A 16460-nucleotide genomic window follows, 5' to 3' on the forward strand; every position below is an offset into this window, starting at 1 on the left:
AAAACATTTCACCTACTTAGGCACGATTTTTAGTGAATATGGTAAATTAAATATGGAAATAGACAACAGAATCAATAAAGCTGGTATGGTAGGAAGTCAATTGAATAAATTCATATGGAATAAGGGAGAAATTACTCGGAACACTAAATTAGCTGTATACAAGACGGTGTTCAAACCAGTTTTAACTTATGGATCTGAGAGCTGAGTCAGAAGTAAAACACTTGACCAAAGACTAGAGACCACAGATATGAGAATTCTGAGAAAGATTAGAGGCATGAACAGATGGCATCAATGGCAAGATCATATTAAAAATGAGGATATTAGGAAAGAACTTGACATTGTTAACATCCAGGAATGCGTTAGCAGAGCTAATCTCAGGTGGTATGGTCATTTAAACAGAATGGGCGAGGAAAGATTGGCAAAACAAGTGTTCTCTGCCAGGTTGGCAGGAAAACAATCCAGAGGAAGACCAAGATATAAGTGGATTGATACGGTACAAAGCCTTAGACAAAAAAGAAAAGTTACAGACGTTCTTGAAAAGTCACAGACTGATCTGGAGGAAAATTGTAGATAGGAAGTCAGTAATGATGTAAATTTTTCGTGTAGTACTATCATATCCTGTACACCCCTTGAGGGTACATGGCAGTGAATTTGATGATGATGATGAACTCCTACTACCACCCAACACAAAAACTAGGTGTCATTAATACTCTAAAAAACAGGGCGCTGAAGATCTGCTACGGTGAACAGGCACGGAAAGATGAATTTAAAGTTATCAGCAATACTTTTCAAGAAAAATGGGTACAGCCAAAATACTATTAACAAAATTTTCTACAAGACCTCAATAAAAAACAAAGATAAACCAGACCTCAATAAAACTATAACCATTCCTTATATTAAAGGGATATGAGATCAAATTAATAGAATACCACAAAAATACAACTTCAAAGCTACCTTTAAACCTCCTGCAAAATTCAAAAGCTTACTCAACTCATTTAAAGACCCACTCCCTCTGCTGTCCCACCCTGTAACATATTACACAATGATGTTTCTCCATATATAGGAGAAACAGGACACATAGTTCCTATCAGACAAAAAGAACATAAATGACACATTAAATATAATAATTATGGTGAAGCTGGCCTTTCTGATCATGCCCCTGAACACCTTACATAAAATTGACTGGAAAAGCATTAGTTGTCTACATCACACCAAAACATGGTATGAATGCAAATTTAAGGAAGCCTGTGAGATTATTACCAACCACCCCAATCTGAACAATAATGATGGTCTAAAAATCCCAAACATCTCATCTTCTTTTAACCTTCTTTTACCTTGCGGTGTCTAAGGTTTATTAATCATTTTACCTCACACCATTCACAGGATAAAGTGGTCAGCCTTATGCCCCGGTGCATCCTATGTCCTGTAGTGTTGAGTTCTCAAGGCTAGTTTGCAGGATGAAAAACCCCAGGATAAAACGGGAAAAAAAACCTACTGTCCAAGCCCAAGACTGGTTAACTTGGCTATGGCTGAGGAAGCTCCTTCAGCTCTTTACATCACTGACGGGAATCGAACCTAGGACACTCCTTCACCAGGCATAGGGTTGCGAAGCACAAAGCTGTTAGGCTAACCACCCATTCTGTTATTTATCTATATGGATCATATTATGAAGGAAAATGGCATTAGACCTGATATCAAAATTGGAGATGTTGATCTGAGCTCTTTACTTTAGGCAGATGATATTATACTTCTAAACAAATCTGGTACAAGTAAGCAAGATTCCCTGACTAAATTGAATAACTGTTGTAATAGATATGGTATGAAGGGCAGCAATAACAAGACAAAGACAATGAAAATATTAGAAACATTGAAAATATCAATTGCATTGTGAATAGAGAACCTATAGAACAAGTAAAACTTTTCAGCTACTTAGGCACAATTTTCAGTGAAGATAGTAAATTAAATATGGAAATAGACAACAGAATCAACATTGCTGGTATAGTGGAAAGTCAACTGAATAAATTTAATTGGAATAAGAAAGAATTTAGTCAAATACTAAATTAGCTGTATACAGGGAGTGTTCAAACCAATTTTAACTTATGGATCTGAGAGCTGGGTGAGAAGTAAAACATTTGGCCAAAGACTAGAGACCGCAGATAGGACAGTCCTGAGAAAGATTTGGGGCATGAACAGATGGCATCAATGACAACATCATACCAAATATATATTCGATCCACGGACCCTTCCTCTCTAAGAGCAACTATAAACAGGACTGTAGAAAATCCAGGATCCTAAATCAAAAATATCAATTGTAATGCTAAAAATAGGACATCATTGTTACTGAAAGAACATGTTATCATAAATAGAATTTAACTTGATGTAGTTTATAAATTTTTTTTTTTTTTTTTTTTTTTCACTAGAGGTCATGCCAGTAGAATAACATGTGATCAATTCATTGTTTCTCTGACTTACTGTATGTAATGTAACTCAGCTTGTCCTGTATATTTGTATATGCTGCAGATGATGGTCTTAATACGAAGATCGAAATGTCAGGATATTAAAATAGTTATTTATAACACGGTTGTAAAGTCCATAATTTCTAAAATGAATTCTGATCACCATGTAATAACACTAAAAGAAAGGTTTGGTGAATTGTGATTTTTCAATCAATTGTAGTTTCAGTGAATTGTTGGTTTTGTACAATTGCCTTTGGATAAATTGCATTTTCAATTAATTGCCATTCGTGAATTGCTTTTTTGAGGAATTGCCTTTTGATTAATTTCATAATTTTCCCATGGTGTTGTCCAGAAGTGAGTTACATAAGTAAGCAGAAGTTCTGTTAATTGACAATGGTGGAATTGATACTGGCAATTATTGATTAGTTGAGTGTTTTCAAGATATCATAGGAATTGAATGTTGATAGTTTTCTCTCAGTTACTTTAGAGAGAACTGAGGTAAGAGAAATTGGGTGGTAGTTGGTAAGGATTATTTACCTTTCTTGGGAATAGGTTGATTGTGAGCTAATTTCCATTCTGTGGGATATGAAAGTGTAAAAAGCACACGGAATGGGAGTTGGCTCTAGAGCATACCTTCAGGACAATTTGAGAAATGCCACTGGGACTAGGTGGCTACTTCGTATCTAGTTTGGACAAAATTCTTATTTTTTTCTGACAAAAGGTAAATAAGGCCTTGTATGGTGAGTGTTTGAAATGGTTGGGGACATTTGCCAGGTTAACCATACAGGAAGGAATTGGAGGAAATGAAAGAAGCCAGGAGATTGTTTTTTTCTGTGAATGATGATGCAATAGAACCACATGAGTGTAACTGTGGTGGGAGTAGTAATGGATAGAAGTTACAGCCAATGGATTTAGCAAGAGACCAGGAGGCAAGATTGTCATTTGGACAAGATACAAGTTTCTTGCTTGTAGCTTTTTTTGCAATGTGTTTTAGATGAGTTGATAATTGTTTACAGCTGTTCCATGCTTTAGTATAAGCAGCAGTGACGACTTATACATAAGCACTGCGACACTGCAGCACCCCCAAGGAAAAAATGAAAAAATTAAATTTTGTTTGTGTTTATAAATAATAACAATACTTACAACATTATATAAATGCAATACATGTTAAAGGTTACAGCTTATGTTTCGACATTGATTGAATAATTAATAATTGGAATGGTTCAATTAATGCTTTAGATTACGAAACAAATGCACTTCGATTAAACACAGCATCGGAATTATCACGTTTGGTCAGCTGCAGCTAGACTCGCCGATATTTGTTTGCACTTGTCACTGCACGTAACAAGTGCAAACAAATATTGGCGAGTCTCAAAATTCTCGAAGCATGTAAATTTACATATTCTCGAATATGTAAATTTACTTATTGATAAATTGGTTACTGATTAGGAAAAAATGAATTATTTTCTTATTTTGTATGTGCAGCACCCCCATTTAAAATTTTCAGCGGTTGCCACTGATAATCAGTAAAGGAAGATAGCATTCTGGATGAAAAACAGTTATGGTATGCTCAATTCTTCACTTGTACAGCCTTGGCACACCTTTGGAGAACCAAGGTTTAGTTCTCCAAAGGTGTGCCTTGCTGGGAATGTAGAATGAAATGGGAAATAAATGTTTCCATACCTTTAAGGATTATTTTGGTGACATGTCAGTATATGTATTTGGGTCAGAAGCTGGAGACAGTACCCTGAATAAGAAATGAGGCATAGAAGCTGCTAAGATCATCCATCCCCACTGTTTTTATGTTGTTCCCAACCCATGATGAAAAGGTTATTTGCAAATGACCAAACATGTAACTTTTCAGGCCTCCAGTAAGTGGAAAGATGGTCTCACACTGTGCAATGAAATTCATCTCCCACCTAAAGACAATCCATGCACACTGCAGGATTTAAACCTGCATCCTGTTGGTTGGAGAGCGAGTATGCTAACCACTCGGCCACCAAGGCTAGCAACTTGGCATTTTTATTATGCCATACAGTATGCCGGTAAGAAGTGACTTTGTGCATGTTGCTCCATGGGGAGAAGAAATCAAGATTATGATATGAATTACCTGAAGGACATTCACAGTGTACTTAGAAGAATCACTAGTAAGAGAGGTCGAAGGTGTTTGAAGAGAGTTCACATGCTTGCTTGAATAGTTCACATACCCACTCAAATACCAGATCACCTTATGGTGAACTATTTGGATAAGATCATTAGTGAAAGCAAATGTCTCAACATCTCTTCCTGCTGATCTGTGTAGTTGGAAGAGGAAAGCCAGTTGGTGTTGTGAACATTAAAATACCTGAGAAAGATGATCTCACTATTAGGAAATTTAGAGTGAAGAAAATCAATATCTAGATAGGAAATCAGAAAAGTTTGGAATGGTTGGTGGCATTAGGAGAGCAATAGAAACAGCAGAATTTGGTGTAATGAGGTAGAGAGATTTTCAGCTAAAGGAGATCAAAATTAGGAGATTCTAAGTTAGATACTCTTTGGCATTAAGGGTCAACAGCAAACCTCAGGTTTGTTGTTGACCACTTAGGCCAAGAGAGCCTCTGTATCAATTTCCATCTATGATGTGAAGAAAATTATCAGATGTTTTAGAGGTGGAGGATTTTTTTCTCACAGAAACTTGGATCTTTATATCTCAAAACATCCAGGATACCAGTCAGAAGTTACCTCTTCCTAGCCAGGAGCCATTGAAGACTACCATCATTCCTCAAAGTGTTCAATGTCTGTAGATCTGTGTGTGTTCATGGGACTGGTTTGCTTGTTTTGTTTCCATATGCTAACAACAACTTAGGCCAAGCATGTTCCTTATACAGGTGTTGGTTGCATGTCCAAGTATTTGTTTTCAGGATGACTGCCAATTGCACTTGTTTATTGGACCAGCATTTCTTGTAGATAATCATGATCCATGCTTCATCACCATTTTGGTATTTTTCCTTTAGTTGACGAAGGAAAAAGATAATATCCAGATGCACATTCAAAAGTCCTCCATGTATACAAGTACACCTGATGGAGCACTTTTGAATGTGCACGTAGGTCTAGAGTGGCAACACCTGACCGTTTTTAGGAGTTGAATTTACATCAGTGAGTTTGTTAATATCATCCTTTAGTGTTCCAGGAAGTTGATGATGATGATGATGACGACATTATAGTTTTTATTTTCTGCTTTCATTGAATTGTGCACTGCTGTCATGATAAGGTTACAGAGCTTGGTGTTTTCATTGGCACTTATTAGTTAGGTGCTGATCTCTTTCTGTTGTATCAATTTTGTCAGAGAAGATCTCTTCCACAGTGATAAGGCACTGTTCAAGACTCATTCACTTGCGGAGGAAAATTGTTTAATGGCAAGGATGCACAACGGACAGCAACATGTTTGGTTGAGGTCAACCACCTACTTTTCTGTCCCCTGTGCTAGAAGTTTGTGGATCAATTCATTCATCTTTGTAATGATCAACTGAAAGATCAGTGGATGATAAGGGCAGTTTTTGTCAGTGGATGCTGGCATGCATCCAGTGAAAGAAATTGCACATAAAAATCTTTTTTTTTTCCCCTGACCTTCAAGTTTACAGCTGCTACACTTCTGTTTGGTTAATGATCGATTGTTTTTTGTGGTAGTGGGATCTGAGGTACCCCAGTGTTGCTTCTGGTTTTGTAACCAATATCTTGGCCATAGGTAGTAGGCATAGTTTGATCCTAGTGTGTTGCTCATGGCTTATATAAAAAAGAATATAATTTTTTACAGATCTCTCAAGAGTACTTATGATTTTGTTCTGGAGATCTTCAGATCCTTAAGAATTATTTCTCTATTTTTGTTTGGTGTTAAGGTTTGAGAGAAAACACTTTTAAAAACAATTAAATATGAGCACATGTTCAAGTTGACATTACAAAGCACCACTCAACAGAATCTTATACCTTTGAATAATAAGTGTAAGATTTTTTTTCCTAGCCACCATTGATCAGGGTATCTCACCTGTTTTAATATTCTTTGTCTTAGTAACAATGTGTTCATGTTAAACACAATCATTGTTTTCTCTTGGTGCTAAGTATATTTGATAGTGGCAATTTTCAGTTCTTTTTCTTTTAAGATTGATTTTGGTCCAGTGACTGAATCTTTCACTATGTGAAAATTTGAAAAATATGAATGTTTTGATTCATTTTAAAAATAGAGTATTTGGCATTAAAATTTGTGTGTGTTCTGTTATCAGAACATAGGATGATTAGAACAAGTACGCTGAGCTGTAGAACTGCACCTTTTTTCCTATACTAACTGCCCATCTAGCAAGGTGGCCATGATGCAAAATGCTCATTAAAGTTTCAATACCATTGATATTCCGTTGAAATAATATGGATATATAGTTGATTGATATATTCTATCCATATGGGCATTACAGTGGTTATGTATATAACTTCTTTTTCATTAAATACATGAGTAAAAAAAAAAAAAATTTTGTCTTGAAAACTTGGTCATTAAAAATATGAAATTATGTCATATAGCCAATAACAAATATTCTTTCTTTATATTTATTTATCAAGGCAAATAACCAGCATTTTAATTCTATAAGTAATGCGGGCATTGCTTAAGGAATTAAAATGTCATTTATTTTCTGCATTGACTACACTTCTTATCTGTGCATACACATAATCAGGGCTTGACCAGTATGCTTGCCCACTTGCTTGTGGTAAGTAGAATTTGCCAGCTGATGAGTAGCTGTAGATTGGACAGAATATAATATTTTTTGTTTAATAAGAAATAACTTTTTAAATGAAGTCTCTTATCTCTAAACAACACAGATACAGTACCACTGATCAGTTTATGCAATTCCTAATGATTTATTGAAACGCATCATTTAAAAAATTGAGTGTCTTGGGCGAGTATGTTGTTGTGTGGCAAGTAGGAGTTTGCATAATTTGTTAAGATCTGCAAGTAATGCATTATATGTGCATCAATGCATGCATGCTTGTCTTGTTGTTTAGCATTCATATTTTGCATTTTTGAGAATGCAAACCATGTGCATTATAAAATTTAGCGTTTCCTACATGTTAATCAAAACATAATTGAAATTCATTATATATAGTGAACATAAATCTGGCATTAAAAATAAACGTTTTTTTTTTTTTTTTCCCAATGTAGTAATACTTCATTGAGAACAAGCAAAACTAGTGACAGCAGTCAGATTAAAAAGCTAGTTGGAAATAGCACAAGTGAAAATAATATGGATGATATGCTTGCCCTTTGTTCAGGACAGTTTTCAGGTGAGTGGAGAGAAAAAAAAAAACATACTAAAGTGAGTATGTATCATAACATATATTAAAGTGTTGGCATATTTAGCAAATTTTTTTTTTCACATTTCACATATTTATAAAAAAAACAATGTTACACAACAATACCATACATATTCTTTTGTCCATTTCCATATTTTTTAAAATATTTGAAAAAAAAAATGTGAGAAATGTACAGAATAAAGTGAACTAAATTCAAGACTTTTTTTTTTCCAACCATAAAATTAGTTTATAGCATCTTGCCATAAGTGCAGAACTATATTCCTTTGAAAGCTGTCTGTTGATATGATTATACAATCTTCACAATCAGTTTCATTGCTTTTACACCTGAGAAAATGGACATACTATTTCATTATTATACCAGTAATGAAATTGAGAAATTAAAAAAATAGTAGGAAAAAAATTGCTGGAAAAAAAAAACTGTCAGAAGGAGCCTGATCCTCTTCATCACTACCTCATTCCCAAGAAATTCAGGTAACCAGATCTGTGCACAATAATCCAGAATTGGATATATCATATCAAAACCTCATAAAGAGGAATAATAACTTTGCTATCTCTGCTTGTTCGTGTGTTCTTCGTTAACCAAGTAATTTATTTTTGAGCTGCTTTGGCCACTTTTTGAAATATAACTCTCTGAACACAAACTCTCTAAATTCCTAGCGTCATCAATTTTCTGGAGTCCAGTTACATCACTATAGTCAGTACCAGCTCCATATTTCACGGTTTTGTGCAAGATAAGAATGCAAGGTCCCAAATTTCCTTTGGGGGGGAGGATTCACATCATATACAATTCAAAAACATAATTGAATCTTTTACATGTTATGACTTGCAGAGTTAAGTTACAAGTTTTAACTTTTTTTTTTTTTTTTTTATTAACAAAGGCAGCTATTATATCCTCAAAATTTACATTTTTAAGCTATTTTATTTTCACTCAATATAATTGCAAGCGACAACATATGCAAAATCATAAGAATTTTTCATAAGAATATATGCAAATAAAGCAGATGGTTGCTCAGACAAATGCCTGGTATTGCTGATGCCAGTCTGATAACTGATAGCATGGAGCCCTGCTAAGTGCCAAGTCTTGACTGTAATGTACAACTCATAATGTTTTCATCCCAAAATGAACAAGCATTAACATGAAACAAATGCATTAACACTTCTACCTCTATCTTAGCCTCCTGCCAGCTTAATGTGAAAATGTAACACTTTTCCACATTAAACTGACATTGATTATCTTTTGTCCTTTGTTTGAATCATTCTGCAGGATCTTTACATCACCTTGATTACTATTCGACCCAGTTTTGCATAAATATCAAATAACTTAATATTTTCCTTCAAATCCTTTCCTTATATCATTAATATACAGATTAATTAGAAGCAGTCCAAGTACTGCTAGTTATCTGCCTTTGGAGTATACTCCTTCATATACTACTCTTCTGTATCTGTCCATCAGCCATCATCATATCCATTTTGCCAGCTTCATATCTATCCCCATTTGCTCCAGTTTGTGTAATAACAGAGTTGCACATGGCATACTGTTGGATCCTTTTGCAAAGTCTAGCAGTATTATCTTGTAGTCTTCTCTTTATCCAACTGAACTTTCTCTGTTATAAAAAGTAAGGACTTGCCAAACTTTATATAGTTTCTGTATTCGGCATGAAACTCTTTGAGTTTCTTATTTGGCTATGAAACAATATGGGATGTAATATCCCTTAACTTAAATAAGCGAGTAAATTATTTAATGAACCCACTCTTCATAAAATGCAATTCCCATAGAGCAGTGTTTCTCAAAGTGTGGTATGCATACCCCTGGGGTACGCAGGAATTTTCAGCTATGCATCACTAACGCATGGAATCATTATTAAGAAAAAAAGAATTATTTTTAAATGTATATATTTCTCAATAAATTATATATTATGTATGAATTCTCCTACTCAAATTGCAAGTTACTATCACCACGACGTTCATGTCATGGTGATAGTAACTTGCTCCCTGCAGTAAACAACACGTCCTCCTCAACATCACTATACTAGTTTTTATACTAAGTAGTTTTATTGTATCATTGAATAAGGTACAGAGACATTTGCAGTCTGTGTAATATATTTCTCAACAAATAGGGCAAATAGAGACAACTGGGATAAAAAAACGGCACTAAGTAATGAATCACATCTCCTCCTCCAACAGAAACTGCTGTATAGACTCAAGCAAAACCATATGTTGCAGGTGCAACATATGGTTTTGCTTGAGTCTATACAGTACCCCTGTCATGAACATGTTATAACTAAGAAATATATAGTGAATGTGTTTCAAATATTATGGAATTCAGTTGAAGAGAATTAGCATTTCAACTCAACTGTTGGCCTGCCATTGTCTTTGGTTTGCGCGATCTTTTGTTAATATCGCACCAATCATATGCACTTCTTCATAGCTGCTCTATCTCTACTGGCCTACCATTGCTGTCTGTTGCTCGTTCTTCTTTTACTTCTCATTAGTCATTTGTGAAGGATTGTTCATTACGTATCTCAAGTCTTGTAAATTACTGTTAATTTTTGTTTCAAATAATGGGAAAGAAGATGAAGCTATTTGGGTAGATGACTTTGACGATGCACACAAGGAAACTATTCTGGATGCCAAAAGTAGCGATAGCAAATAGGAGCTTCTTGGTAAGTCACACCAATTTCAGTTTTTTTCTGAAAACTTTAGTTTCCGAATATCCCTTCATATATCTCACACCACGATTTTTTAGATTTAATTTTGGGAAAAAAGTGCGAGTTATGTTCAAGTAAATACGGTAATTTTTTAGCTTTCAAATTCTTAAGTATGGTCATTGGTTAAACACTGGATTTATAAAACATTTATAAAACTCACAAAAAAAAGCAATATAGCAAATACAAGTAGCTGTAAGCAACAAGAAAACATTGATATTGTATCTGGATCAAATGAAATTGATAAGGGTGTGTCATCTGACATCTCTAGAGAACCAACTAGGAAGAAGATGAAAAATCTTTGTAAGTATGATATGAATGTGGATTTTCATGGACGAGAAATGAAGAGGAACCAATTCCAAATTTTGTTCTATTAAAAATAAATCATATTTTTTGTTTACATGAACATATAAATTCAAATAAAATAGACATTTACAATGAAATATACTTTATTTATTATGATTACTTTGATAAGGAGGTACTTGATAATAATGAAAATTTAAGAAGGGGTGTGCAGATATCTGAAGTTTGAGAAACACTGCCATAGAATAATATATTCTTATGACCCATTCCTGAATTTTTTTAACCAACTTCTCCGGCCTTGCCTATAATTTTCTACCTCTATCTTAGCCCATATAAAGTGGAGCTATTTTGCTCTCTTTCTACTTCCTTTGGACCAAGAATGTTTCAACTAAACAGCCTGGTTATTTAATTTCCTTACCCATTCTCACATATGTGGACCTATATCCCATAGCTGTATTCACATTATGATTCTGCAATATCCTGAACACCTCTCCTGTTCATCTACTACTATTCCTACATCAGTTCCTGTCACTGATTTATTTTTTATTTATTTATTTTTTTACTGAACTGAATTGAACTGTTCAGTAAAATCTAATATTTAAATTCTAAAATCTAACTTTTCATTTAACTACTTTATTTATTATATAGAAGACAGTATCTCTTTCAGTTATTTAAACCAAACGAATGTTTCTCTTTTATACTTTTTTTCACTTTTGGCTTTCTTGGTAGTTGTAGAGTTTAACCTTTGGTACATGGGATGCTGTATTAAAACAACAAAAAAAAGTAATTTGCTTACATTTTTCTTGATATTTTAAGCAGCTGATTGATAACCTACTTTTAGTATGTTTATAATACTACATGTAATGTATATTCATTTTATTTCAGGTTTACAAAACAGTTCCTTTAAAACTTTTCCTGACTCCCCTGGGTGCAAGAATCTTCTGTCATCTAGTCATGATTCTCAAGAAAATATGAAAGAGCTTTTATCTCTCTGTTCTGGTGAATTTAATGAGAAGTAAATACTTGTTTTTGTGTACAGAGTCTTTTTTTTTTTATTAAATTTAAAAAAATCATATAATTTAAATCACACACTTGAATAATTATGAATATATGTATATGTTACTGGCAAAGTGTGAAAAGCAGGCATTCATTCTATAGAATGCCTAGGCGTTTTTTGGCAAAGTATGAAATGTCTGTTTTTTTTTTAAATATTTTACATACTTTCCCTAGGCATTGTATAGAATACCTAGGCATTATATAGAATGGCAAATACTATTTCGGCTATATTTTCATTTTGAAGTTTTCAATTTTGCTGCCATGGGGAGGCTAGGTTAGGTGCTGGCGGTTGTTATGAGTGTGACAGACAATGGTTTTTATCGACTTGGAACTGCTGAAGGAATTTTAAACCAACTCTATGCCAGATCACAATTCACTTTATGTCTCGACTTACTGAGAGTTGGAGACGTTCTAGAATGGCATTTTGAATTGCACTTAACAGCCTTTTTCATACAAAAGCACTTCAAATTTTGGCACTTGGTCTTGCAAGTACACTCACGAACCCTACCTGTGGACTGAGCGGAAGCAGCTGACCGGAGAGCTATTTCGTGGTCAGGAACGTCTCCAACTCTCAGTAAGTCCTTGGAACATAAAGTGAATTGTGATCTGGCATAGAGTTGGTTTTAAAATTCCTTCAGCAGTTCCAAGTCGATAAAAACCATTATCTGTTACACTCATAACAACCACCAGCACCTAACCTAACCTCCCCATGGAAGCAAAATTTAAAACTTCAAAATGAAAATATATAGCCAAAATAGTATGTAAAAAAAAAAAAAAAAAGAGAGAGAGAGAAATTTCATACTTTGGATCTGGCATAGGGTTGGTTTAACCATGTCGCCATCAATATGGATAAAATACATCACTCCTCTACACTTCGTATCCATCATATATTTCAATGTAATATCAATGGTATTACAATTTTAATATGCACATCGCATCCATGGTATCTTGGACGTATATATACATCCTGGCCGGTTAGGTGGTTAAAATTCCTTCAGCAGTTCCAAGTGTGGTAAAAACCATCGTCTGTCACACTCATTCCAAGTGAGTAAAAATCATCATCTGTCATACTCATAACAACCGCCAGCACCTAACCTCCCCATGGCGGCAAAATTTAAAGCTTCAAAATGAAAATATAGCTGAAATAGTATTTATCATTCTATATAATGCATAGGTATTCTATACAATGCCTAGGGAAAGTATGCAAAATATTAAATAAAAACAGACATTTCATACTTTGCCCAAAAAACGCCTAGGCATTCTATAGAATGCCTGCTTTTCACACTTTGCTGGTAACATATATATGAATATATTTACACTTTAAAATAAACATATTTCATTTCAGATCCTATAGTCTCAAATTGTTGGAACTGAAGATTATTAACCTTAGATTTTTGCATATTTTGTGACGTATTTATATAAATAGCATTCCATGATTCAATATTTTTAATCTTTTAGTAGTTCTTAGAAAGTATAGTAGCATTTAATGCAGTTAACTATCACTGTAGCAAATTTATAGGGACCAGAGGAATAGTTTGTTTTAGTTGATAATTTCTTTTTCTTTTCACATAGCTGTACCTGGGAAATTTGGGACTTTTTCAGTAGTTGTTATAGACAGTGAGTTTGCTATAGTGGTTTCCTGTAGTGAGAATTGACCATAATTTAGCTAGAGATAAATTGTTTTCTTGAATACATAAAATTTCCAAATGCTTAGTGTTTATATGGTGCACAAGTGGATAAGACTTGGTTTTGGATGCTATAGTAAAGGATGAAATTTATGGGACTTCATCAAGAAACTTTTCTTAATATCTTACATTAACTTCTCACGTGAGTTACTTGTGAGCGACAGCTGTTTCTCTAGAGTGCCTCTGTAGCAGTTTCATGTCTCCCTCCCCCACAAAAAGGTTGTAAATCAGTACTACAGTAATAGCATGGGTAGAATGGGAGAAATAATCTTTAATTTAATTTATAACCAAGTGAAAAAAATTTCCAACAACTAGCTCTAATTCAGAGTATTTTAATAATAAGATGTGAAACATTTTCACTATGTATATGTATTTCACTGTGTATATGGGAAATATATGACTTCTGCATTATATCAACCTTGGTACTCTTCTGTCTGGCTTCCGCTGATGAGACCTCAATAAAGTTTTGAAACCAGTATGGGGAGTGGACCTTCCCATAATGCTTAGCATTATACACACCCTGAAGGATGTGTGTTTTGCATTATGGGATACTAATGCAATTAATGTTAAGTCATTAGTCTCTCTATATACAAATATCCTAGTTGTGAAGATACTTCACATGCATACTTTGCTTACTTTGAATAAAGGATTAAACAAGAATATAATTTCTTGGCATCTTTCATTTAATTTATAACTGACTGAAAAAACTATCTGAAGTTAGGTTCTCTTCTATACGAACATTTTTGAGACTGCTGCATTCCCATTCCAGAAAATCTTCATAAAATTACAAAAAAGAATAAGAAACAAGCCAACAAAAAAAAAAAAAAAATCTCAAACCGCAACCACCGAATTTTACCATTTACATGCAAATATAACCATGTCTCACAAATTGAAGTTGCATCCTCAACTAAAAAAAAATGAAACTAAATTTTGTATATCAGAATTACTAGCTATTTGAAAAATTTTAATGCTCTTAATTTTCATTGCCCTTACATAATTTCAGAAATTTGGAAGCACCATCATATAAAAATGAATGCAAAACTAACAAATGATCAGAATGCACCATGCCCAGTGATGCCATCTATATAAGGAGTTCTGTCAGTTTTCTTTCACACTTCTGAGGATGGCTGTATTTCCAAACACTTTTTATCCTGTAAAGTGTACCTCCATCATGACTAATTTTATATCAGTTGTTCAATTTCATGTTCATATTTTACATATTCTTTCATACTTATTCCTCTTGGTCTTAAATTCACTTTTTATACCTTGGGGTTTACTTTTTTTCCTATCTTAGGTTTTTATCTATTACATTTTATAACTTGGGTTATTTATTACTAGTTTATATATTGGATTTTTTTCCTTTATTTTTACATTTTGAGTTTTATTTATTATTTCTATATTTCTAATTTTCATTCATTCCCTTTTTATTTTATTTATTATTATTTTCATCTTTGATATTCTGGGTTTTATTTATTACTTATTCATATCTCAAGTCTTACACATTACTTCTTGATTATTTAATTTTTAAACTTGGTATTAATTTACATTATGCTGTTAATCTGATATTCATGCTGCTTCTGCATAAGGAGTAATTTATTCTACTAAGGTAGGGTTTGATATTACTTTTTTTCTATTAAGGATTGAAATAGATGCCTTCTTTTCATAAATATTGTTTTCACATTTCTTGTCTTATTCAAAAACATTGGATAAAGTAAGATGCCCAAAGACTAAAATGTTTGCTTATATATTGTTATGAATAAATTTTTGAAACATATTATTTAACATATTAAAAGAAAGACAAATACCAAATCATATCCTAAAAGCTATCACAAGTATATATGAAAATAATCAAATACAAATAAGATTAAATCACGAGCTATCATATACAAGAGAGATAAACCAAGGGGTCTGACAGGGATGTCCCCTCTCAGCAACTCTTTTTAATATCTACTTAAATGAAATAATAATAAAATGGAGTAAAAATTTACATCAAGGAATTAAACTTTCACCTACAGTTAACTTAAACACTCTCCTCTTTGCAGACGACCAAATAATAATTACAAATTCTGAAGATAACTTACAGAAATCTATTTTAAATCTAAATGAGATATCCAAAGATTATGGTATGATAATATCAACGGAAAAATCAAAAACTATGGCCTTTAAAGGACAAGATCCAGCAAGAACTAAAATAGTAATAGATAACAAGATCTTAGAACAGGTGAATTCATTTAACTACCTAGGATGTATGATCACTTATGAAAATGAAAAAGATATAAACATAAAAATTGCAAAATATTTAAAAATAACAGGAGTAATTAACTCTATATTTAAACCAAACCTAGTTCAAAAACAAACCAGGCTAAAAGTATACAATACATTAGCCCTACCGGTCTTAATGTATGGAAGCGAAATCTGGACAATAGAACAAAAAGACAAATAAAGATTAACAACAGCAGAAATGAAGTTTATGAGAAAAACTGCAAAGTATACCCTATTTGATCACAAAAGAAATGAAGATATTATGAAAGAATTAAACCAAGAACCAGTAATAGAAAAAATTAAAAAATATAAACATAAATGGATGGAACACGTTCAAAGAATGAAAACAGAAAGATTATCAAAATAAGCCTTAAAGTACAAGCCATTAGGAAAAAGAAAACCAGGACGTCCGCTTAAACGATTCAACGATGACTTCTAAGGCCGGAACAGGCCATGCTAGGCCTAAATCCTTGATACGTATGATGATGATGATGATGATGAATAAATTTTTATAGAATAAGACAGAAATTAGTGAAAATATTAAAACAGCTGCATACAATACAGAATTCATATGAGTTTTAACTTATAAGTCTTAAAGTTTGCTAAGAAATGAAGCTCTTGGTCAAAGACCTGGAGAACACAGATAGTTCTGAGAAGAA

At 33.3% G+C, this 16460-nt stretch overlaps 1 protein-coding gene across 2 annotated transcripts in view; it reads left to right on the forward strand.

The window, feature by feature from the left end:
- The window catches only part of LOC150100741 (uncharacterized), a 207183-nt gene that overhangs the window by 93872 nt on the left and 96851 nt on the right, over positions 1–16460 (forward strand). For both annotated transcript variants that reach the window (XM_090401717.1, XM_090401718.1), the window contains exons 11-12: positions 7639–7760; positions 11684–11813. In XM_090401717.1, coding sequence (XP_090257843.1) covers positions 7639–7760; positions 11684–11813 — 252 coding nt within the window. The remainder of the gene's footprint in view (positions 1–7638; positions 7761–11683; positions 11814–16460) is intronic.

This window comes from Typopeltis vanoorti, chromosome 12 (genome assembly GCF_054136105.1).
Source record: "Typopeltis vanoorti isolate ZY-2024b chromosome 12, IOZ_Tvanoo_1.0, whole genome shotgun sequence".
Taxonomy (NCBI): Eukaryota; Metazoa; Arthropoda; class Arachnida; order Uropygi; family Thelyphonidae; genus Typopeltis; species Typopeltis vanoorti.